Source organism: Harpegnathos saltator, unplaced genomic scaffold, assembly GCF_003227715.2.
Source record: "Harpegnathos saltator strain DR-91 unplaced genomic scaffold, Hsal_v8.6 scaffold171, whole genome shotgun sequence".
In the NCBI taxonomy this organism is placed as follows: domain Eukaryota; kingdom Metazoa; phylum Arthropoda; class Insecta; order Hymenoptera; family Formicidae; genus Harpegnathos; species Harpegnathos saltator.
In genome coordinates this window covers 79,098-106,670 of record NW_020229952.1, presented here as the reverse complement: position 1 = coordinate 106,670, position 27,573 = coordinate 79,098, and the positions used below count along the sequence as shown (strand labels likewise).

Genomic DNA, 27,573 nt, shown 5'->3' with positions numbered 1-27,573 from the left:
GCAAAAAGTTACTCGTGCCGCCGCTTCAGTCGTCGTCGTCTTCGTCGTGATGACTGGACCGATTGTACATACATTGTATGATAGAAATGTATGACAGAAAAAGTCGGCGGAAATTACATATATTTAACGAACGAGTGTGATGAAATATGTATAACTCACAATTTCGATCAGCAATCACGACTCCGTCGGGTAAGTACATCACATCGCGCGCTTGACATTTTAATGACGTAGATTCGTATTTCTTATAATGGATATGAGATGAAATATGAGACTGTGCGCGTCGAGTCCACGTCCATTGTCGCGCAAAATATCGTGTTCGCGATATGCGCCCCCCCCTCTCTCTCTCTCTCTCTCTCTCTCTCTCTCTCTCTCTCTCTCTCTCTCTTTCGTTCTCTCTTTCCCTTTCATCTTGTCTTCCTCGCGTTTTTCTTCTTCTCCTTCAGATCGTCGCACGGCATGCCTGAATTTTCCCAATGCACTAGTGGTGAATTTGTAAGACGCGAACGACGGAAGTGATGGGATGAGGGTGACGATGATGATGACGACGGCGATTAAAACAATGACGATGACGAGCGGTGATGATGAAATGATGACAATGTGAGGACGAGAAGAAAAGCATGAGCCGCGACGTCGAGAGGTATGGCGCAGCTCTACACATCGTACTTGACTGTCTTCCGTGCAGATGTTCCACAAACTTTGACATCAACAAGAGGAAAATATGTAGCTAGGTGACTCTTCGCCGCCTGCAGCAGTTCGAATGAAGTTACGACGCGGGTGCTGTGCGAGAGACAGAAAAGAGAAAAAGAAAGCATTATTATCGGAGAAGGAAATAGCAGTGAAGGCGCTAAGAGCACGGAATTGTAAATTAAGGCTAATGATAAGTCAATGGTGAGTCGAGGAGCAGCTCTCGTCGAATCTCCCCCCCCCAGAGTCGAACCATGCACCATTGTGGACGTGGTTGATGACGACGATGACATCTGATTATTATGATGATGTACATTATCACGTAATTAGTCAGCGATAATTAATTTGCCTACTGACCGGCTATGTGTTGCGTCAGCGGCGCGGCGGATTAGATCTATTTAATCCTTTTGGATGCAAATGAGAGATTTTATTTGGTGTTTAGTTGCCGTTTTGCGTTTCTTATATTTGCTAGGTTGATTTTTGACATACCGTTCGTGATGTACCTCGCGCACTTTAGCGCGGGTCTGCCTCTGATGCGGACCGTAACTCGCAATATCAAAATTAGCTTAGCTAAAAATTAAGTTAAAAACGCAAAATTAATAAATGTCGATCTCACCAAGCAATCTTCACCGCCGGCGATCGAAAGATCCTATCATCGCTGTGGCGAGTCTTTCTCTCACCTTCCTTTCCCTCTTTGCGCAAAACCACGTCGCAAAATTTTCAATTAAAACAAAATACAGGAAAATACATACAGGATGTCTGACACAACATGTATCAACGTATGTGCAAGCAAAGCTCATTAAACTGAATAAAAAGTATTTTTACTTCGTTCAAGGATATACAGGGTGATCACCAGAATTGTGTTGAAAGTAAACCGTTATATTTTCCTCCTCCGTTTCGACAGTCGATTTTCTAACTAAGTTAGGTTACTTTGATCATCAATTTTATTTGAGCCGTTGTATTAAGGGTATGCAAAAGTTTCCATTGTTTTTAAAGCAATGTTTTTTATTAATATTATTATAAATAACATGAAATCTTTAATCAAAATATTTTCCGACATTATTTATTACTTTTTGCCATCTCTCAGGCAAAAGATGGGTACCATGATAAAAAATCTTTACTTTTAGAATGAATGAAGTTTTCGATTAATTGTTACACTTCCTCAATATTGCGAAATTGTGTGCTAAAAAGACTATGCTGCATAGAACGAAATAAATGAAAAAATCCAATGAAGTAATATCTGGAGAATATGCCGAGCGTGGCAGGATTTCCTATTACAATTCCATTAAAGTTTCCCGGGTCAATACAACATGGTGCCTGGTATTGTCGTGCAGAAGAATCACTTTGTTTTACTTTATCGCAAAATATAGTTCTCAATCCGTTTCTCAATCAATTGCTCATTCAACTGTCTTAATTATCGACTATATAATACTACGATGATAGTCTGAGATGATTTTAACATGATATAGCATTCCTTGCATGTCCCACCAAATATATAGAAGGACCTTATACCATGGGTATTTCGTTTTATTTGTGACGTTGAGGATTGTCCAGGATTTATCCATGATTTTTTGTGATTGGGATTATCATAATAAATTCATTTTTCATCACCGGTCACAATTCGATCCAAAAAAGCCTTGTGTTTGTGTCTATTGCCCACATAGCATTAGATTTCCAAAGTATATCCTAATTTGATCAAAATGATCCTATTATGATCCAAATGAAAAAGTTATCCATAGGAGTACCTGAGGACATGTGCATTAGCCACAAATTACACAAGATATCCGCATAACATCCGTAGGATGTTCTAGTGTATTAGTTGATGTTTACTGAGGAACAGCGATATACTGTTTTTTTTATGGTGCAATATTTATTTGATATTGTGATCCATTCACATACAATAATTAGTTTGTTTTTATTAATTAGATATTTAACATGTATTGTTTATGTCTGAACAGTTGATATCCAGAAAGCACAAAGAATACAAAAAGAAGTTAGTCTATATATTATTTATGTCTTATAATCTTTTATAATAACGTGTGATACTTAAATAAATCACTTAATATCTTAATAATCTAATATTTACTAAATATTTTATATTTTTATGATACGTTTTTTTTATTTTAAGAAATGGACTATATATTGTGTGATGGTTATATGTATTGTAGAACATATGATACATCTTATTCGCAACTTTTATCAACCTTCTTTAGCAATCTTATATGCAACATAAACAAGTATTACACGTTTCTCAAATAATAACAAGTGAACTTTTTTATGCATGCAGATACACACACATATTATTATTATATTACCCAGTACATATTTTGTATATTACATTTCACAACGGTGTGAGCATTTTGTTCTCGGTGCTTTGGAACGCAGCCGATGATTTAGCATAAGAATACGTTTCGGAAAAAGTAGTTTTCTCATTGGACGATAGGCTGTATTTCAAACTGCATCGAAACATATGTTCAAATCGTTATGAAATTTATTTTTCTATGGCCCGATTGTTTTAACCGAAAAGTAAATTAACGAACAGTTAAATTATATGTCTGATTCTGTTTATTTCAAACAAAAAACAAAGACAGGCATGACATATGATTGACAGCAAAGACATATGATTTAATTGTTAGTCAATTTATCTTTCAGTTGGAACAACCGGGCTTATTTCGGTATTGCAAGGATGACTTCTGAATATATAGAATTCACCGCGATATATCTTGTGGATGCCCTTAGCACCACTTTTAATACTTGGAAGATATTTTACGGATATTAGTAGGATCACATATTGTTATGTGTACATATCCTCATGACATCTACGTATCACTTTTTCTCGATGTTTAATGAGCGTCATAGTTTTAATATCATAGTTTAATAGTTGTCATAGTTTAATGAGCGTACACTTCTTGTCTTTCAAATCAAAATCATAATTTTGAAAGCGCCGAAACCACTCACGACATAGAGACGTCTTCAGTACATCCTATGTACATATATTCCGGCCTTTTACGAATGTATTCTGGATATCACTAAATCTTTTGTGATACATCTATTGGATGTACCTAGGATCAAGTTTTGTTATGTGGGTTGAGTAGCGAAGGGCAAATGGTTCGGCTGGCAATAGCATTCTCGGATTATTCATATGGAACCCGTTTCCTTTTCTTTAGAATTTTCCCTATCTTATGCAAGAGTCGGATTACAGTGCTCTGATTAAGATATAACTTTTCCGCAAGTTCTATGCTCGATTGAGTCGAATTTTCTTGCAATAACGCTTTCAAGTTATCGAACTCATCTCTTACGGTCGCCCGGTACACTTCTTATCTTTCAAATCAAAATCATAATTTTTAAAGCGCCGAAATCACTCACGACATAAACTTTCAGCTATCGTTCTTTCACTATAAGTTTCGCAAATGATTCTAGTTACTACGGCAGCTATTTTGCGCTAATGAAGTAACAAAACATACAATGATAAATATACGTTTTATTGATTTCTATCTTCACACGAATTAAAAATGGTTGTGTCAATGAATATGACTTATTATGCATCAGTTTATACAGGTTGATCAATACTAACATAATCTAATAAAAATGTGTCGCAACTTTCATATAAATAATTCACAATGTCATCTATACGTGAACGACGGAAACTTTTGTATACCCCTAATACAAACCAGTTTACGAATAGCAGCTGAACGCCCTATAACCATCAAAGAAAAGATATTTCTTATTGGACGCTTCTATAGTAGAAGTAAAAACAACATATACAAATATATATCGTAAGTTCTGTAGTAAATGTAAAAAAAGTAGTAGACATAAAAAAATCTTCGTAGTAAATTTCAAAATTTAACTTACGATATCTTGGTATTTATGGAATGTAAAGTGTTAGCCTCTTTTACTCTATTTGGTCTTAAGAATCTGATGTTACAATAGTGCACTTACTTTCATTAAATTGATAATTTTGATTTGAAATTTCTAAATGTCATCAAATTAACAAAAGTTAGGACACTATCGTAGTAGCATATTCTTGAGACCAATTGGAGTAAAAATGTCTAGTACTCCACATTTTTTCGATAAATAGTTACTAAAATATCGCAAGCTGAATCTTGAAAAAGTTATCAGGTTTTCTTTAGATATCTCAAAAAATATTAGGCAAATAAAAAAAATGTTTCAGATAAAAGTTGTCCAAACTAATTGGCAGAAAAAGATCATATGATAAAAAGTGGAGGTTTCCATTTAAAAATTTCAAAAGAACTCTTACATAATCTTGACAACAATATAAAAGATCGTATTAATATTGCTATATGATGCGTCATTTGAAATTCTACAACTTTTGTGTGAAATATTTTTCTCTAAAATAATTTATTTTCGAGATATCTAACCGTCCCGGGACTTTCCGTATGCATTTGTATGCATGTTCTAATATTTTGCACTGCGAATATTTGAAAAAACATAAATATGCAGTAAATATGCAAAACAACGGACCACCCTCGCACGGTCTTCATGTTGACATATATTGTAGAACTAACTCTCCTGAGTAACAATCAAAAGGTTTTAGCCGTCACTCATTGTTTATTAAAAAGTTATTAAGAAAGAAAATGTAATGAATATAATGTAATTTTCTGATACTATATACATATAGATATTATAGTTCCCCAGTCGAACGTTAACTGTATGAAAGAATATCGTATACTGACTCATTATTCCTTGCAAGTACGTTTCATAGATCTAATGTCAACAACAGCTTATTTCATTCCGGTAGGATATATAAACAAAACAACTTACACTTATCGAACGGTATGACAATAGGAAACTATAATATCTATATGTATATAGTATCAGAAAATTACATTATATTCATTACATTTTCTTTCTTAATAACTTTTTAATAAACAATGAGTGACGGCTAAAACCTTTTGATTGTTACTCAGGAGAGTTAGTTCTATAATATATGTCAACATCAAGACCGTGCGAGGATGGTCCGTTATTCTGCATATTTATCAAACATATTTCGTGAAAAGATCAAATTCATATTATACGTTAATAATTTTGTGTTTGAAATTTATATAAAATAGGTTTTTTCTTTAAATATGTTTAAAATTATCAAGTGTTCAAAACATGTTTAAAACTTTTATTTTAAACAAAAATTTAAAACAGAACTCGGTAAAATTTACACTTTTCCCACGATTTTCAGCTCTCTCCGCTTACCGCTATTCCTCTTACGTCTACCCCCGCACACGGTCCAAGAGCCACGCGAGTAACGTACAATGCGTGAACTTATTTTCAATAGCTTTCCACGTCACTTATAAAATATTATTGTTGATATGTTTCTTTTTGTCGAACGTTACGGATTTCCGCATGGCTCTTGAATTACGCGCGAGGGAAGATGTAAGAACAATAATGGTAGAAAGAGCGAACTCTGAAATCGGACGAGTATAGATTTTGACGAGCTAAGATTTGAAACATGTTAACCCTGATGAAAGATAAAGAGTGTGAGGGCAACGTGAAAAGAAAGAGAAAGGGAGAGAGGGGGGAGATAGAAAGTAACACACAATTTTTCAAACTATTTCCAAACGGTGAAGTAACATTTCAATGTTTTTCAGATTATTACATTTTTTCAATGAAAGCACTATACGTGTCGATTGTTTAAAAATATCAGTATTGAGAAATAAAAGCTCGATATGTCTCTCAACGCAACAAGTATAATAAACACATCTTTATCGTGTATGATAGACATAGAACCCAAAAATACAAATAAGAAAACGGTATAACAAAAAATAGAATAATAATAGTTAAGAAATAAAACTTGAATACTACGTCTATTCGATGAATTTATTGTCCGACGTTTTTTGGTATACAGTAGGTTTAAATGAATATTTTTAAGGAGATTATTGAGGTATTATCTCAAAAAAATATAACTCTAATTCAATGTATTATTTATTTTATAAAATGCAGAATTCATTTACACAAGTAAATCTGTATGTATTATCTAACAGTTCGTATATCATCTTTTACATTATTGTTACAACAATGTTACGAGACTGATATTATAATTGCATACGGCTTGCACGCGACTATTAGTGTTATAGAATAGCAAATTGATTAGTTTAATTTTTATCTGGAACACATCCAGTAAATTAGAGTAACAAATTTTATATACTTGCTGCGTTTGGAGATCAAAATAGATGCATAACTGTCCAAAAGTATTTTCTGTGATATATACTTTTAGATTTAATATATCAATGATATTCTTTTTCAAAAATTCAATATATGGCAGGAGTTCTACCAGCGCAACAAATTTGCATATTCTTCAAAGGGTTCGGTATACAAATCTAATAAATCACTTAAACTCTTAAAGATAATTAGAAACTTATTGCGATAGAGCACATTATCATCTTCGAGATTTCTATACGCCTTAAAAGAAGTAAATTTATTTTCGGTTGGAGTTAAATTTAATTGTACACCCAGAATTTTACTTAATTCCTGCCTGTTCCGTTCGAATTTAGAATGCGATGCAGTAGTTATAATAAATGGACAAGATATTTTACCCTTTAATTCAAAAACTATTTCCTCTGGTAGATACCACTTACCAATATCTGCTTCAAATGCTATAATTACATTTGGTGGATCAAATGGAGGCATCATCTTTAAACCATCGTCTATAAAGGAGAAACGATAACTTTGAATCTGGAACGTTCCGTTACGTTCATAGCATTTCCCACAAACTTCGACATTTAATTTTGTTACGTTTAGTATTTTTGATCCTATCAATATAACTTTTAGATGTTTTAGTGTGTCAGATAAAAGATGCAGCAAAATTTCCCAGGCTAGTATATATTGTGCATCTAAAACAGTTGCGGCTATTATAAGAACAACATAGTGCGAACTTTTTATATGTAAATTTTTACTTTTCATTCCATAATATAGTGTCAACGGTCCTGATAAGTAATCGGAATAGAATTGGAATCGGACATAATCAATATCAATATCATAATTCGTAAATATTTCAAGGAATCGTTGCATGTTAACAATATATCTACTCTTAGAGGCTAACATGCTGCTAGTAAGATCTGGGATTTTATTTTGTTTGAATCCTATATAAGTTAAAATCATATCTACTTGAAGACATAACTTCAATTTGGCGCAATTGGAACTGTGATGATTTTTCAAGACTTCTGGATGATAGGAACAATAGTGCACGCAATAACACTCCATACAAGTTTGAAGATTACTCTGTTCACGACAAATAGAACACGATTTAGTGAACATGATCATCTGTATTTCATGCGGCATCATATCACGTGGCAATTTATATTTGACTAAACGTAAAAGATTTTTCCTCGAACTGATCCAATTCTCCTGTTTCAAATTATGAGTTTGCCAATACTCCGGATAATTACATGAAATTTTTTTTAAAATTTTACAAATATCATTATGATTCTCATTATCTTCTGATTCATGATTGTTGCTGCAGTAAAAAGTTATGTTGCATGAACTACATGTATTATTTTCTCTCAGTTTCAGTTTTCCCTTGCAGAAATGACAAAAATTTGGATTGAAGAAGTTACGATAAAAGTTATGTGGTAGGGTAAGTAAACGCTGTTTCTTACTCCATGGTGAGAAAAGCAATGGTATGGCAGCCATGCCGATATTGGGCTCCTCTTGTTGATGAGACGACGATATTATTCTGTCGAATATATGTCAAAATTTTGTGATGTAATGGATATTTACGGATATTTAGAAATGCAATATTTGTAATATTAATTTATAAATAAGGTGCGCAACTCGTTACCTCTTAGCGGGAATAACAAAATTTTGCTTTCACAGTTTACGTGTCCACTTAGTGACTGTTCGGAGAACGCTAAGGAGATATCTACATGTTGTTATATTTGTGTGTTATTAGATGTTTATTTATATTTCTTATATGTCTTAGGAATTATCAAACAGAATTGATTTTGAAGATATAACAAACCTATACTTATCCTTTGTTAAATATTATTACATAAATTTCTCTGGAGCTTTGCATTTGTAATCCCTATTAAAACCCTTCATAAATATCGTGATGCGCGATGACGTAAACGTCAGCAATATAAGCATACGTCTTCTGTAGCATATATCAAACTGGCTGCGACTTTCAATCAATATAAACAACACACAAGCTCTTACGCGTGTGTTTAGTGCAAATATACGTATATTTATTTCACATTGAACCGCCGAATTACACGAACGACTTTTTGGCTTATGGAATACACCAAAGACGAGCATATTAACAAAGCGGTTAATTATCATTCGTTGTTACTCATCCATTCGAATCCCTTCATTAGCTATCCAGCAGAACAAACGCACTTGCTAACTGAAAGAAAGATTAAGGAGCAACAATTTCGACGTATTGTCACTTTCTACCTTTCTTTCTTGTCTTCTTAAAATAAAAGAGTGACAATCATGGTTGGAAGAATAATATCTTTCTCGAGTACAATAAATCCAGTTTTCTGTTTCGTTGTATAATTCTATAATGAACATTATATAATTTTACATAGTAGAATATAACATAAAAGATCTTCTCCATCAAGTACGATTGTGGAATAGTTTTAAATTTTAAAATTATTGAAATGGGACAAATATAAGAATTAAAACATTATCTGTTAGTAAGAGATGGACGAGGGGAGGAGAGAGAGAAGAACAAGCGGTTTTTTAAACTATCCCCAAACGATTAAGTAACATTTCAACATCTTTAGGCTACAATATTTTTATATTTCCAAACTATAATATTTTTTTTTCAATGAAAGTGCGATATTGTGCAAGATGCTCATTCTGATAGAACTCACAATTATTTGAAAATATCAACATTGAGAAATGAAAGTTCGATGTCTATACAACAAATATGTCTTGACTATATGTCTAACATAACATGTAACACAAATGTAATAAACATATTTCTAACGTGCGCGATAAACATAGGACTCAAAGATACAAATAAGAAAACTGTATAAGAAAAAATAAAATGACAATGTCTTAGAAAATGAAATACGAGTTCTATGTCTATTCTATTTATGGTCCGATGTTTTTTTGATATGCAGCGGATTGAAAAATGCATATTTTTAAGGAGATTATGAAGGAATTATCTTGAAAAAATATAATTCTAATTCAATGTATTATTTATTTTATAAAATGCAGAATTCATTCGTATGAGTATATTTGTATATATTACCTAACAGTTCGTATATTATCTCTCACATTATTACAATGATGTTACAGGCTGATATTACAATTACGTACAGCTTGCAAGAGGCTGTTAGTGCTGTGGAATGTCAAGTTAATTAATTTAATTTTTACCTGATACGTGTCCAGTAGAGTAGGGTAACAAATTTTCTACATTGACTGCGGTTGGAAATTCAATTGCAAGCCACAATGGTGCAAATCCACAATTGCCGCTAATTCGCAGAGTTCGTTACTAGTTGATGCTATTGGCAACTCACCTTTCATCACATTAAATAATGGCTCCTATAGATGGAGAGCTCTTCTGATCTTTCATCTCGCAGTGCTCTTGATCTTTCTCTGATCTTCCAGTCTTTAATCAACTCTCTTCTTCCTGGGAAGTTTTAGATAACTGCTTTGGAAGCGATCACTATCCTATTCTTATGAAGTTTTCATCAATTCTTCCTGAAAAATTATACACGGACGGATCCATACAAGATCATAGTTCAGAATTTGGAATTTTCTCCCCTCTTCCTGAAATTCGGGAATCCTTTCGTGCCTTTGATTCTTATAACATCTTTCACATTGAAGCCCTGGCTATCCTTAGGGCCCTGGATCTTGTCAATTTCTTAGATTTGAAAGAGGTGGGGATATTCACCGACTCCTAAAACGTGTTGAGTGCCTTAGACATTGCAGGGAAATCTCACAACATTGTTTTTGCCATAAAACACCGAATTAATCTGATTATTAACAAAGGAATTAATGTCCGTTTCTTCTGGATACCTGGGTCACAAATATACAGGGTGCGGGGTTATAAGTTTACAACCCAAATTGTGAAGGTAGATTGGGTTAAGACAAACATAAAAGTCCCATACTGTTTTGCGAGATTCGCAATAATTATCGAGTTATTAATGACAGAAATCTGAGTGGGAGTGTGCCGGCATAGATGATTGGAGAAGCGTTGCAGCTGCTTAGGCCGCAGCATGGCTTAGTCGATCCAGCAACTGTTGTCGGTGCGCGGCGACGGGAAAGACAATGCGCTGCTATTCGTTGTTTTATCTCGCCAGACCTACATCTCGTAGGTCCGGCGTAAACTTATAACTCCCCACCCTGTATACATGGCAATGAAATGGCGAATACTCTTGCAAAAATTGGTGCCACCGGCTCGGGATCCCCTCTGCTAGGAAGTTCTGTGCCTTCTAGCAGGGACTTCATCTCTGCCTTAAATAACTCTACTAGAAATGAAGCCGATCAATTTTTGAAAACGCAATTCACTAGTAAAGGAATTAGATATAGAACTAGGGTCCCGAGTATTTCTTACTCGCCATGGTTCAAAAAATATCCTCCCCTAGATAAGCAAACCCTAACCCTCGCCTGAGATCTCATCATATTTGTGTTAGTCCGCACCTGATGGACAAAAATATCTCTCACAATGTCTCTTGTGAATGTGGATGGCGATACAGAAGCCTGGAGCATGTATTATTCAGATGTCCCCGACACCATGAGGCATCTGACCGACTACTCCTAAAACTCCATTATATGGGAGCTGACATCAACGCAAACTCTAGAAACGGACTCCTTTGATACAAATAATTTCCCAGCCTTTCAGGAGATAGCCAAGTTCGTTGCACGCACTAATCAAATTATATAATTTTTCACACGTTTTCGTCTTGAAACGATGACTGGCGTAGGAACGGAATTGATCTCCGTTTATAAACCATCTATTATTGAACCATGAACTCTAACCATAAAGCCTCAAAAAACCAGCAGGGTATATCGACACCGCCTTCAACTCAGCAGAGTTGTATATGTTGCGGTGGTTCGAATCTATACTATACGCCAAAACCGCACTAGGAAAGTCCAGAAAAGCAGGTCGGTAAAGATGAACGCTACCACCAATCGCACAAATCAGACAACAAAAATTGCCACAATCGGCGTTGGGCCATGCGAAGGCGTGGGGCTCGCTAGCGCGCTCGGTTATATCACCCCGGCGGCCGAATCTTAGCTGCGAGCAGCGGGATCGGTGAGCGCGTTGCGTAGCGGCCACGATTTGCACTAGTCGCTACGCGCGGGGTGTCGGCGGGAGCACCGTGTACTCGCCTGCGAGAAACCGACAGGAGTTAGGCCGTCCACCACGCAGCCCCGACTCGACGACTATAATAATGCATGGTGCGGTAATGCGAATGAATATCGTTCTTTACATTTCCGAATAACGAGGATGTACAAAAATAGATGTCTAATTGGATTGCTTTAAAAGACAGATCGTTCTATCGTCGTGGAATCGTTATGTTGGTAGGGAGATGAGAAAAGTCATAGTTAACGATGGAAAATATTTTGATTGATGTAAATTTAACCACTTCTTTAAAATAAAGATACAAAATAAACTCAGAATTAATTCAACTTCCTAATATATTCGTAAATATCGGTGGACATGCAGCTCTATTAGTACCATATTCGCAATGTATAAGTCTTCAAATAAATAAACAAATCTTAAATTTTCTCTTGTTCTTTCTCACCAAGCATATAACGCGGGAAACGTCGGGGCAAAATCTTCCATGCATCTCCCCTTCACTCCCCCCCTTTCCTTTTTGCCGCTTATAGAACATTCAAGAAAACCTACTTTCTGAAATATCTCTACATCTCCCTCAAACTTCATCTATCACTTCTTTATTTGACCAACTTACATCTCCATATTTGGCCAAACGGCCACGGCTACTATAAATAGGTCTCTAATGCCTATGATGTCATATATAAAATATTTGAGAATATTCCGCGAATAAATAACAATATATTTTGTCAAATTTTCTGAGATATAACATTAATTTTGATTAAAACATTTATATTTGTTCTAAAATTGGTTTCTTACGTAATCACTTTTTCACACGTAATTGGATCCGGGAATCGATTAAGTTTATATAGATCTAAGGCCTAGTTGCACCAACATTATTTTGGTTTTAAGTGAGACTTAAATATATCTCTGTCTTTATTTATTTAGTAAGAAAGATAAAAATAGACTTATGTTTAAGCCTCACTTAAAACCAAAATAATGTTGATGCAACTGGGACTAAATCGGCCATTACGACGATATGATAATTTTGCCGTGGTTTAATTAGAGAGGCTGAATAAATATACACAATTGACTTTGTACTCTCTAGTAATAGATATAGACTGTCCTAGAACAATTCTGTCATCGCTCGTGAGAGCGTAAAACGGATTAAGGTAGATAAAAATGACCAATACCGTTTTGCAATAATTATAAAGATATTAATTTTAGAAATTAGATGAATAAGATAGAGAAGGAGAGAGAAAGGGGAGGGAAAAACAAATGTACCGAGATGGTAGGAGAGGAGCGTTTGAGCCGTTTAAGCTACAACGCAATTTAAACAACGGTTGATCAAGTAACGGTTGTGAAAATGTGCAACGAGGGAAAGTACAATGCGCCGCTACCTATGCCAACCGCACCAAAGCCCACGTCGATAGCCGCTACATTCACAATTACAATTATGAAATTACTTTATGAAATAGCAAAAGTAATTTAAACTAGAACCGTAATGAGATGTACGAAAAAAATCGAAAGACAGAAAATGATAGAAACCGATTGGATACAGAGAATCTCATTATTTTTATCGTGATTATCATTTTTTATCATTTCATTGTATCAAATTCAAAAGAGACGATACTGTTTTCTATTATACTCTATCGTTTCCTGTTACGTAGGAACATATTCACAATCGTTAGGAGTACAATAGAATTCCTGTAGAAACTTATCGTGACTTATCGTTTTATTGAAATTTATTATGAATAAATTACTGAAGATCTGTCGTAATCAGTGATATGTTAAGAATAGGAGAAACTCAGAGTTCTCTTCCGTATAATTACGAAAGGAAACTCATTGTTATCTATCTCATCAATTTCTATCTCATAATGAAATAAGAGTTTTCTCCTTACAACAAAATACTTTTATTTTGGAAAACTGTGAATGGAGCACCATTTCAAGCAAAACATCAAGTTGTAGTTATTGCTTCATGTAATAAAAGGCATTTGTAAGAAAAATGTTTATACGTAACGTTTATATTAGCGGAGGCTCTTTGTATTTCCGAATGTATGCATATTCGAATATTTTTAAAGAAACATTTTAAAGAAACAACAGTTCCAACCCAGATAAAAAAATTAAAAAAAACCAATAGAAAAAGATTATGTCGTTTTCTATTGTTATTGTGAATAACAAAGTATCGAAAGCCTATCGCAAATTCACGATATTTTCTTTATTCTCTCTTCTTTTTTGTAAGTATCTTATTCTTACAACATCCACAATTCTCATTTAACTTCTTAATTAAATTTGTATCGTAATTATGAATCTTTTATTCAATAAAGGAGTACCGTAAATCCACGATTGATTCTTGATCGTCCTCTTTTGCAAGTATACTATTTATAGCATCAAATTCTCTTATTGTTTCTTATCATTTCCCATGAATCGTAAATTAACGGAATCTTCTTGTTCATTATTCATTTTTATGTTCTCTTTTCGCAAGTATTTTAATACAGAACTATGATGCGTGAAATTACGTACTTAGTCATAATTTATTACGATTTTTGTAATAATACGATAAAAAAAACATTCACTCTTGGCGCAATAATTTCACGATTATAGTTTCAGATTATAGTTCTTGCGATGATGCATCTTCTATTGTAATTATACGTATTAATTAATTTTATTAATATCGTTGGTACGTGATTAAGAACGATGAGTTTTCTTTCGTAATTATGCAATAGAGAAGTATAAGTTTCTCTTATCGTTAAAACACCACTAATTATGATATCTCGGCGCGCTTTCTCTCTCTCTCTCTTTCTCTCTCTCTTTCTTCTTTCTCTCTTTTACTCCTTCTCTTTATCATATTTCTGAAATTAATATGTCCATAATTATTATGAATATATTGCAAAATAGTATGGCATATTTTTGCCTACCTTAATTTATTCTACATCTTTACGAGCAGTAGCAGAATTGTTTTGGGACACTCTGTATACTACGTATTAACAAATAACGAGACCGACTGTGTATATTTATTCGACACTAATTAAGCTGAGGTAAAATAATTGTATCGTAACGGTTGATCTGATTGAATTCTATTTAAACTTAATCGATTTCTGCGTCAGATTACATGAAAAAAAAATATTTTCATAAGGAAACTAATTTTAGCACAAATGTAAATACTCTAATCCAAATCAATGTTATATCTGAGAAAAATCCGAAATTTCTTGTTATTTCTTCGCCATTTCAAGGAGATCAGGGAACAAGTTTAAGATATGCCACATCAAACTGTTTACATAGCTGATTCTATCACGTTCGTATGCTCATATATACATTATACATATGTATTAATCTCACTTGTATTAATATTTGTGTTGCGTTTCTAAGTCGTGCACGACGTAGGCAGGATGCACAGAAAGCGAATGCGTAAAAAGAACGCGCCGCTCGAGATCAATTGTGAATGTGCTATTGAACTCGAGTCCGCGCGGCAAGCGTGTTTCGACACGCTGTATAGGAACGCTGCCGCGATCCGCGGATAGGCAGGCCCGAAGGCCCATCCACCAATAGTGATTCCTCTAGTTAGGTGCGCGGATCAGCAGCGTCGCGCTGCGAGCGGATCAGAACACACTTCCCTTTGAGACACGAAGCGAGTCACGCGTATTTTAGAAGCGAGAACTATATTATAGACGAAATTATAAGTACAAGGCGCAATCGCGACCCGTACGATTTGAGGCGGTATCGCAACCTGGAACACCGAGACGTCGTTGCGATCCAAATCGGTACGAGGCGTAGTACGCGATTACTTTATACAAAACGAAAATAAACACATGTACGTAAACACGGAGTGAATACGACAGTATTCATTCGGAACCATACGACAATTTGTATTAATATTTAAATAATTCAATAGTCGTTAAATTTATATTTCAATCGATCACCAATTTAATAATCATCAGTTGTTTGCAAAATGTTGAACGACATTTATTTAATTTGCTGAACTCTACCTGGACATGCGTTGCTACGCGTTATACGCGTTACGTCAGACATTTTATATATATCAAAAGGCAAAAGTTTAAATCAAAAGACAAAAAAGAAAGAAGACAAGCACGAGCCTCGCGTGCGAAGCGGTTCAAAGCGTCAGATTGAGAAAGAAAATCAAGAACAAGAGGTAGGAACTACGTAATCTGTAAAATAACAACTTCAACTGTGTATCAAACATCGATACGTACTCTCGACGGGTGCGGGCGCAGTTTCTGCTGGAGCTGCAGGCGTCACATCCGCCGGCGTGGCAGCCGCAAGTGCGGCACCTTCGGCGGGCGCGGTGAGTCCTTCAGCCGCAGGTTGTGCATCTCCCGCTGCAGCAGCAGCTGGAGCAGCGCCTTCGGCAGCTATAGGTCCTCCTTCCGCTGGCGCGACTGCGGCGACTCCTTCTGCCGGCGGTGCTGGGGTTTCGCCTGCAAATTTGCTCATTATTACAGGGATTATATGATTTCTATCACAAAAGATCGTATGATCGATCGCAACCATCTTTTACAGCATATCTCTTTTTTGAGATTGGCAAACGACTAAAACGAGCGTGATTAACATTGACATTGATCGATCGATATTAACCGTTCAGTCGCGTAGCACGCGAGAATGCTTTTTTGAAATTACCGGCGCATGAAACAAACAGAATACGCCGCAATTATGACGTACTACCTTGATTTATCATTTACGCGCCATGATCGACATGAAATGGCGACGTTAGTTATTAACAAGGGAAAACACTCCAATCGATTTGTTTAAAATTCACTTAAAATTTTATCTTTTTTTACTGCATATATTTTGCAGACCCAATTTTTCTCTGCTGTACATTAGATATATATGTGCAGAAAATTTTTCTGGAATATATTCACATAACATAAACTGAAATAAATAAAACTGAAAATATCTTTCTGAAAATATTCATCTATATATGATATTAATCTGTTTCCACTATAATACAACATTATAATATTGGAAAAATTCAGGCGTGCTCAGGAAATGTTATACCAACGTATTGAAAAAAAATATCTAAATAAAATATTTACTGCTGTAATAATATATAAACGTGAACTTCAGTGTGAATATATTCCAGTTACCCGAAATAGGTATGCTAATTTTTACTATTTCTGCTAAATAATGTTATCAAGAAAAATTCTCTCCATGTACGCTCTTTAAACTAATAAATTAATATAATGTTTTATGTTATCTACTATTAGAACATTTTTGGACGCGATGGTACTCTGAGTGTTTGCAACGGTATCAGGTCGTTTCTAAATGGCACCACCCTACTAACGAGATCAAAGAAGGATCTTTGGTCCTTGTTTCCGATGAAAGATATCCTCCTGCAAAATGGCCATTGACGCGAGTCACCAAGTTGCATCCTGGTCAAGATGGACTGACGAGAGTGGTCACCATTCGCACATTGACCTCGATTTTTAAGCGGTCAATTGTAAAATTAATCATCCTTCCTGCAGGTAATTTCCATGAGCATAGTTCGGCAACTTCGTTCCCGAAGGCGGGCGGAAATGTTGGGGAATGAGTAGCAGCGGCGGGGGTGGCCGCGATCCTGCGCGTTTAAAAAAAGAAAGAGCTGGGGGTCGGGTCGGTTGCGAGGGGCAACTCACGCTTTAACAACTTGTTTTTTTTTATTTTTATTCTTCCTACTTTTCCTCCAGTAAGTTGTCTTTTTCTTCTCTCATTCCGTGTTCAAATAATAATTTCGATATAAGTGATTTCATTGGTGTAAACAAACGGTGAAATTAGCTCGAAGTGTTACGCTCAGCCCGAGTGTGGTCTCTGCGTCGAGTTCGCATGATGCTGGTCGAGCTGAACATTGCGCTCTAAGCACCAGAAAATGCGCCTTGTGCGCCAGGACAATGCGCTTTAAGCGCCGGGCATTGCGCCTTATGCGCCAGGACATTGCGCTTCTTGCGCCGAGCATTGCGCCCTGTGCGCCCTTCTCCAGACGCCTGGATCTTTAACGGCTCCCGCCGCTTTCTGCGTTCCTGACCTGTGGCTATTCGCCGCCGCCTTTTCCCGACGCCCGAACCTGCAGCGGCTCCCGTCGCCTTCTCCGTTGGCGTTTCTGACCTGAGGCTGTTTGCCGCCGCTGTTCCGGACGCCCGAACCTGCAGTGGTTCCTGCCACTTTCTCCATCGGCGTTCCTGATCTGCAGTAGTTCGCCGCTTCCTTTCCAGACGCCCGTGCTTGCAGCGGCTTCCGCCGCCCTCTCCGTTGATGCTCCTTATCTGCGACTGTCCGCTGCCTCCCTTCCCGACGCCCGAATCTGTCGCGGCTCTCACCGCCTCTACGACAACGCTCCCTCCGTTCCTGACGTGAATATACACTTCCTCTCGATTAACGTATTTTACTACATATTTGATAAAAATACTGCCCATATACACATACCGTTTTGCGAAATTCGTAATAATTATCGAGTTATTAATGACAGAAATTTGACGAGTTAGCGCGTGCCGAAATGGATGACTAAAGAAGCGTCACAGCCTCTCGGGCTACAACATGGCCCAATCGACTTAGCAACTGTTGGCGGCATGCGACGAGACATAGGTGCGGCGAGATAAAACATCAATAGCGTTGTCCTTCCCCTCGCTGCGGCAACAGTTTCTGCATCGACTGGGCCGCACTATGGCCTGAGCAGCTGCAACGCTTCTCCAATCATCTATGTCGGCGCGCTCTCACTCCTCAGATTTCTGTCATTAATAACTCGATAATTATTGCGAATCTCGCAAAACGGTATGGGACTTTTATGTTTGTCTTAACCCAATCTACCTTCACACTTCGAGTTGGCAACTTATAACCAACCACCCTGTATATTAAATTTTCGACCAATTGCTAAAGTAATCGTCTTCCTTACTAATTCTACTCGGTAAGACTGTATTCTACGAAAATGAAAGATATTATGTTTGGTTTAGTTTAGCGAAATATCTGTATGGGATATTTCTCAGGCAGCAGCACATCAATATATAAAAATAAGGTTTAACGACTCCAGTAAAGCCGTCGATGTAATGCAACTGGCCAAACTGGCCGCTACTTATAGCTCCGTTGACCAAATGTTTGTTCGAGTATGTGGAAACTTCATGTGTACTTTAACGTAGAACAACGGAACAACAGAATTATGTAATGGGTAGGATCCAAAGCCTAATTAGAGTTCTAGATAATCAGAGAAGCGCAATCGGAGATTCGCTTGCTGATTGACTGACCGCAACTCCAATCAAAACTGGGAATGTTGATCCCGCAGTTGATATTTCCCAATAAGAAAGAGTAATATTTATAATATTATTAATAAAATAAATTTTCCTAAACAATGGACAAAACAAATGTTATATGACAATAATATTACTTTATTGTTTTAACAAAATAATACTGTCACATATCGATTTCGTTGACATTTGTAGGTGACAACTGCATTCATTATTTTTTTATTTATTATATCTGTAAGCATTATATCTTAGTACGTCGGTAACATCTGATGGTACGCGCTCTCTTTAGACGTTTTTTTACGAAAGCGAGAGAGAGAGAGAGAGAGAGAGAGAAGAAGAGATGACAGAAATTTTTTGTTGCGTTGGTTCGCTGCTTTAAAACTAAGAGATTTACGTAGGGTCGGAGATTGTAAGCGAATACTTGTTGATTGTATTTTGTCAAGGATTGTTTGTGCTACCAAATAAACTGTTTGAAAAATATCAGTTTATACATTTTTTATTTAATATTCCGAAATTGCAAAAATCTATTTCACATTGATCACGATGTTGGAATTAAAGTAAAAACATTTCTGAATGACTAGATTGAGTTAGATATACAGAGATTACTTTGTTTACAAGCAATCAGCTGCCTGTTGCGGGTCAAACATGTCGACTATGGGAATCGTGAGGGGAGGAAAGGGTAATGTTTGCGATTCTCTGATTATTTAAAACCCTGAACCTAATGCACATTCTAACAGAGAATAGCGGAATTAAAATATGGCAGATGCCTGAAACTCGGAACTTTCGAAACTACCAAAAATCTTACTAACAAGTAATTAATTGTTTTTTAGTAATTAGCGCGGCCGCAAGCGAGGGAGAAACAGAGCTCCTCCAGATAGATTAAACTAAATTAACTACTCTCTTTAGGTGACACAGATTAGGTCAACTTAAGTGTTCTCAAACATTTTTTATAACTATTTAATTAACAAAAATCACGCTTAATCTCTTACCCTGGAATGACGAGCGTCGCTTGTCGTTTGTTACAAAAAGTGGGAATGGCGTGCAACGCACGTTGCTTGTGGTTTGTTTCCAAATCTGGTTGCATTGCACATTCCACATTGTTTTGAATTTTATCATACTGTATAAAATTATTAATAAAGGACTTTAATATTATAATTGTTCATCTTGTTTATATTTATCTAAATAGTGTGACTATATAATATTTTTTTACACGCGTTTGTTTAAAATTTATAGAAATAATTTATATAGAAATAATTTCAAGTAACAGCTCGCTTCTAATTGTTTTGGACATGTTCGTCGCAAGTATTAGTCAATAAATTTCCAATGCAAAATGTTAAGAAATAGGGGTGTTATAATACTCGATGCAGGATAAGACAGGGTCGCTATATAGAAGTAACTACCTAACTAATACGCTTGGACATTCGCATATGAGAAAGAAGAGAGCATTAACATGTTAGTTTGTGAGAAGCAATTGCAGAAGATATACGCATTGCAAGCAATTTCGAGTGAGTTTGTGAAAACAAGTAAATCTGATATAATTTTATAAATTGTTTAATGCCGTATTTATCTGTTATTCCTATCCTGCCGTATTCATTTGTTTCATTCCTTCTACAAATAGTAGAATTTAATTATACAAATATTGAAAAATAACGGAATTGAATTGATACAAATAACTAATGATTTTACTGCGAAATATAATACGACATATGTCATTTACTAACAAAAGTAAATAAATGACACATAATATATTATATTGTATTTTATATTTTATTTTTTATATTTTATATTTTTATATTTTAAAAATATTTTATATTTATAAAATATTTTTATTTTTATTTGTTTATATTTTATATTTGTATTTTATTTATGTATTGTATTTTATATAATGTAGTATCGTATTAATAATTAGTGTTATTTTAGTTTTTTTAATTAAAAATTTATTAAAAATGGTATAAACATATAAAAACAGAACATTGAGATGAGTAATTGAAGAAAAGTATGAGAGAAACTATTAGTCAGATTTTAAATAAAAAAATAGAATATTGAAATGCATCACTGATTTCCACAATCTACCTTGGAAAGACGAGTGAAGAAAATATAGAAGAAAACGGAGAAATCAGATTAACTACGCTTTTAAGACCAATACAATCGGTATTTGCTTTAGAAGTAGAAGGAGAAGGAGAATTAGTCAATTAGTTGAAAGTTGGAAGCAAGGTTGTTTGGATTAATTTGTATGAAACTAAAGCAACTTATATATACTAGCATATTTATATATATCAAATAGCTACTAAAAACAGAGAAAAAATAGTAATTTTAAAATTACAGTATTCCGCTTTTACAACAAATTACAAAAAATATTCCGCTATAACCAAACAAGACTGGTTAGAAGAATTTCTGAAAAATAATACAAAAATCTCTTTTGTATCTCTGATTTTTATAAATTAGTAGTTAAGAATGTTTTCAAGCTGCTTGAAGAAGTTTATAACAAATATCATTTAACTCTCAACCGAATCTTCAATTGTGATGAAACAGGGGATTCACCAGTTAAAAAAAAATAAAGGAAAAATTATAACTCGAAAGGAAAGGAAACAAGTAGATTTGCTTTCGTCAGCAGAACGAGGGAAGACTGTTACGGATGAAATATGCTTGAATGCAGCTAGGCTATATATGCCTTCTCTCCTCGCTTTTCTCAGAAAAAGAATAGAGGTCGAATTATTAAATGGCATACCTCCAGGATCATGGGGACATTGCAATGATTCTGATTGGATGACAAGTGAAATATTTTTCAATGGTTAAGAAAGATCATTGAGTTTTCTTGTGCATCAAAAAATAACCCAATGTTGCTTCTAGTTGCTCCTTCACTCTATATATATTAAAAGCATAAATATTATTTGTGATGTAAAAGCATTAGATGATTTGTGATGTCTGATTTAGCTAGAAAATATGATTATAATTGTTTACACAGAATATAACTTCTCGATTGTAGTTTTAATGAAACTATTAAATATTTTATTATAATCAGACTGTAACAGCTTAGTTACAATCAAATCGAGGAAAAGTTACTACTATGCTTCAGATTGGAGAAGTAGTTGGAAAAATATTTTTGCAAGCTACAATGATGTTAAAAATAATAAGTTCGTTTAAGAACATGTCGAATTTAACTCTATAATTCTACAATTTTCACCGATATTAATTTTGTTATTATTGAGGCTGTTTTCTAACATCAAAAGTTTTTTAAAAGTTAATTTATCCAACAACAAGCTATAATAATGTTCTGTGTACGCCTGTATAACTGCAGCAGAAACTATATCTACAACAACGAAAACTACCAATATCTCAGTTTTATCCTAGGATAAACTAGTACAATAAATCTCGGAAATATTCAACGTCTATAATTAAGTTATATTTAATTAAAGTTATATTTAATTAACGTTAATAATTAAATAAAGACAGAGAACCTATAATTAAAGAGATAGCACAAACGTCAAAAAGTAAAAAGACTGAGTGGCTTGCCAAATTTGCCAATATTGGACATACGATTCTTGTATAAGACTTGATATGAAGGAACATAAAGTAATAAAATTTATTTGTAATTTATATATCATAATGGCAGATATGATCTACAATTATTTCATCTCATCCCCAACGTTGTTCAAATGTAGTTAAAAAACTTTTTCTGAAAGTATATTATTTTTGCAATTTTTCTTCTTTTAGTCTCAATTATATTATATCTCCTCAAAATTAAATAACTATTGATTATAAAGACATTTTAATAAATATTTTAATTAAGATTAAAACATCTAAAGAAGCTATCAAAGCTCTGCAATTGGCTATTCAAAGTATCGACTCTGATATATCCTTTATAGAAAAGCATTTCTGTAATAAATTAGTCAATGATAAATTATTATTATTCGTACGAGTAATTTTATTACTTACAAATAATATTAAAATTACGGAACAATATTTTACCACTAGCCAATTTATTATAGCCAATAATACTTTTTTATAAAGGATACATCAGAATCAATGCTTACATCGGGTGTCTCCTTTTAAATGCAAATATCTTGACAAATATCTCGAAAAATATGGAAGATGTGGAAAAATGTTTCAGACAAAAGTTATATGATTTCAAGAGTTAGAACAACTATATCAGTTTATTTACAGATGATGCCACTTTCGAGATATTCACTGATCATTACCTTTCTTAAATAGAAACCAATTTTAATATATATCATCTTTTTCTACCAATTAATTTTAACAACTTTTGTTTGAAATTTTTCTATTTGTCTAATACTTTTTTAAGATATTTAAGGAAAACTTGATAACTTTTTCAATATTTAACTTACGATATTTTGCTAACTGTTTATCAGAAAAAAAGTGATACTAAACTTTTTTACTCTACTTGGTTTCAAGAAATATATTATTACAATAGCGCCAAATGATATAATTGTTATATGTCCCTTTTGAAACTATACAACTTATGTCTGAAACATTTTTCCTTAAAATGTCACGTTTACAAAAAAATCGGGTCGTACGGGTAGTCTGTGATACTGTATAATCAATTGAACAAAATTGTCCCTTCAAACCAATTTTAGGTTCCATAGTCAAAGTTTAATAAAACGTCAATTATTCACATACGCTTAATTCTTCTATTTTGCGACGGCCTCTCGACTGTGCATAGATAATATTAATAGCTTATTATATTGCTGTCCCGTCTTTTGTGTACATTTATTACATTCATGATTACATTGTACTTCTCATAATAAATGTACGCAATAAAATTGTTATTAGTATTATTTTCCACTTGTTCTTCTCAAAATCGACAGGATTTGCAGAAATAATATAGAAGCAGAATTTCAAATGGAGAGCATCCAACGAGAGAATTTTTTTTTTTAAATCACCCGAAATTGTTCATCAACGAAAATATAAAGAAAGCGAACATAAGGGCTAAGAAAGAGTAAAAGATCAACCTTCAGCTGGAGGTACGACAGGTGCAGCTCCTTCCGCAGGTGTACCTTCGGCTGGAGCGGTGGCGGATGCAGCGCTTTCAACGGGTGGCGCTCCATCAGCGGATACAGGGGGAGGTACACCTTCCGCTGAGGGTGCAGTTCCTTCCGCGGGTGCTGCTCCTTCTGTCGCTGGTGCGGCGCTTTCCGTAGATGGTGCGGAACCTTCTGCCGGGGCCGTTACAGGCGCGCCTTCTGCAAATGCAATGAACAATCGTTAATATTTGCATTAATTATATAATACTAATAACAACGATGATGATGATGATGATGATGATGATGATAATGAATAATTTGTGCACCAGATGTATATGATATATTTGTTAGAAAATGAAATATTAAGAAAATACAAGAGACATCCAAGATTTAAAATTTATTGTAAAAATTTGAATCTCGCAAGTATTAAACTTGTTAACTTTTGTTAATGCTCTTTGTGCTACAAGACCTATTATAGAGTTAGCTACGATTTCCAGCTTACTATAACTTTAAACATATGTAAATATACATCTATGTGTGTAATACGTAATATTTAAAACTGTGTATGTAATACATAATATATAATATATAAATATTTAGAAATAATAAATAATCTTTAAAAATTAAAATAACATAAAATGCTATATAAATAAAAAAATTAATTTTTTACTTTTAATATTATTTAATATTAGTTTAGTATACATACTTTGACTGTAATTAAAGGCAATGCACTAAATTATAGGTAAAATATGTAAGATAATAAAATATTAATTAATTTAAAGTATTCTTTTAAAATGATAATGAGTTTGTGTGAATAAATGGGTGAGTTAGTTAATATTTAATTAACTGAAAGCTCCTACACGATATTTGATTGTATTATTTGTTAGTTAAATTGTTTATAATATAAATATACAATTTAATATAATATTAAAACTGATTGATTGATATTTTAATAATAAAAAAGCAAATTAAAATGTAAATTGAACAAATATAAATTAAAAATAAAAATCAGATAAAAGTAAAAGAAAACACCAGAAGCTAAATAGCAATAGACTTTATTACAAAACTTTGTTACAAAATAATTCTAAATGATAAAAAATGTCTTAAAAGTTTGTGCCCAAGAATAACTCCCAATCTGCATACGAACTTGCTTCACTATCGAAACAAATTTACTATGATGTAATATGTTATTTCGATTATTATAGAAAAAAATACGATTTATATAGTCATACACGTAAATTGTTCCATTATTTTTGTAATCAATCACAATTAGTTGTACGAAAAGTTCCAAATCTACGGAAATTTCGGAAAGTTTGTAAACCTACTGCAATATTACAGTAGGTTCGCCACAATTTAGCTTTTCAATTATTACAAATAAAAAATATATGATCCACAGGATTGTTTCAAGCATAAAAACTTCAAAGAATATTCCCTATCATCTTTAAACAATTATTCACGATAATTGCTTATCTAAAAAGTTTTAATACTGTAAATAAAAAAAATTTGTGGACCTAGTCTAGTTTCTACTTTGTACAAGTATGCTGGAACTTGTAAACATGGTGAAAACATACATTTATACACTCACTAGCAAAAAAAGCGGGCCACTAAATTTTAGCACAGTTTTCTAACATCTTTTAACAGCGATAACTTAGCTAAAAATCATATTGAGATGAAACAAAACTCAAATTACAGCTTGGACATTTCTTGTCAACCAAAAATCTAAAAGTGAATTATAATGAATGTTTTATAAAATGGCGGATGTTGAAGATAGATTTCGATTAATGGGAAAAAAAATTTGTTTTTAACTGTTGCACTGCTTAGGGGAATCGGTCCTCTGATACAAAAATATATGAGGTTTAAAGCTTATTCATTTCCTAACAAATAACATATTTTAATCATTTTTCTACGACTTTTTTTGATAAAGTTATGCCGTTTTGAAAAAAAATGTTAAAAAATGGACAACCTTTTCTTGTAAAATCTGCGGTTCAAAATAAAAATTATCGTGGAGAACTTTTTCAAAAAGGAAATTAATATGTAACTCGATCAAGTTCTATGTGGTGGTAGATGATTGAATTTAAATCTCATGTGAGTGCGTGCGTGTATATATGCATGCCTGCTTTTAACGTTACCCAGGATCAACGGCGTGGACATGGCAGAAATCTGATCCTGTATGTATGTGTGTGTGTGTATGTATGTGTGTGTGTATATGTATGCGTATATGTGTGTTTAAGTTTAATAGCGTGTATTACCTCCTCTCGTATTTAACAATTTTTATGTTCGTTGGAGGATACTATAAATTAAATTTTTCATTTCCGCTTGTTTTACAATGTTCCATTTTTCTTGCAAAGCGTTGCGAGGTGCTGCTAACGTTTAAGTATAAAGTTTAAGTTTAAGTTTTCTTACTCTTCGTTTCAGTATGCTACCCATAAATGCTCAATGAGATTTATATCCGGACTTACAACATTTTCTTCAAAACGGCATAATTTTATCAAAAATGGTCGTAAAATATGATTAAAATATGGATTCGTTAAGAAATAAATGAGCTTTAAACCTCATACATTTTTGTACCAGAGAACCGATCTCTCTGAACAGTGCAACAGTTAAAAACAAATTTTTCCCTCATTAATTGAAGTCTATCTTTAACATCCGTTATTTTGAAAAACATTTATTATAATTCACTTTAGGTTTTTGGTTGTTGACAAAAAATGTCCAAGCTTTAATTTGAACTTTGTTTTATCTCAATACGGTGATTTTTGGCTGAGTTATCGCTATTGAAAGATGTTAGAAAACTGTGTTAAAATTTAATGGCCCGTTTTTTTTTTGCGGGTGAGTATATTTAGCCTATAGAGCTTGTAAATAAAGCATTAATATTTAAGAGGAATAAAGTAATTTAGAAAGAATGAAACGAAAACAAAATCAATGATAGTTGGAATAACACAACGCGATTTTCGGTGTAAAGATTTACCGGCGGGCGCTGGAGCGGCTCCTTCAGTCGGCACTACACCTTCTGCAGGGGGAGCAGCCGCTGGAGCACCTTCGGCTGTAGATGCTGGTGAGGGTGCCGGTGCTGGAGGCACAGGAGCCGGTGCAGGCTCCGTTGGTGGTGGCGCGGGAACCGGTGCAGGGGTCGGCGCTGGTTCTGGCGTTGGTGTCGGTTCTGGTGGTGGTGGTTCCGCCGCAGGTGCCTCAACCTGTTCGCCCTCCTGTGAACGTGAAACAAGCGTTTCCACGAGTTGCATTTATTGGTCGACCACATGCACAACGTGTATCGTTCATTAGGCTGGCACGAAAATTTTGTCGTTTATGGCTATCAAATTCCGACTCGAAGGAAGTTATCGATTTGAGCATTAAAAAGGAAATGTAGGAATTTGAATTAAAATTTGAAATATGTTCTGAGTCTCGCAAGTGCTAACTTGTTCCTTTTTAAACTTTTGTTGTAGCT

The 27,573-nt window shown here is 34.3% G+C and overlaps 2 protein-coding genes across 3 annotated transcripts; both read right to left on the bottom strand.

The window, feature by feature from the left end:
• Positions 1 to 43: 43 nt before the first annotated feature.
• On the bottom strand, positions 44 to 27,573 carry LOC105185412 (skin secretory protein xP2). Of its 2 annotated transcripts, XM_011144887.3 has the most exons (5): positions 27,097 to 27,549; positions 24,120 to 24,350; positions 16,135 to 16,359; positions 1,174 to 1,254; positions 44 to 777 (listed from the first exon to the last, which is right to left on the bottom strand). In XM_011144887.3, exons 1-5 carry the CDS (start codon positions 27,368 to 27,370, stop codon positions 764 to 766), a joined length of 825 nt encoding a protein of 274 aa, XP_011143189.1. In that variant the 5' UTR covers positions 27,371 to 27,549; the 3' UTR covers positions 44 to 763. The 2 variants fall into 2 exon arrangements, with proteins under 2 accessions (XP_011143189.1, XP_025152973.1); XM_025297188.1 differs by lacking the exon at positions 1,174 to 1,254 and having other exon boundaries at positions 27,097 to 27,573.
• LOC112588203 (uncharacterized) lies at positions 6,851 to 9,071 on the bottom strand. The gene is made up of 2 exons (XM_025297187.1): positions 8,474 to 9,071; positions 6,851 to 8,368 (listed from the first exon to the last, which is right to left on the bottom strand). Exon 2 carries the CDS (start codon positions 8,323 to 8,325, stop codon positions 6,964 to 6,966), a length of 1,362 nt encoding a protein of 453 aa, XP_025152972.1. The 5' UTR covers positions 8,326 to 8,368; positions 8,474 to 9,071; the 3' UTR covers positions 6,851 to 6,963.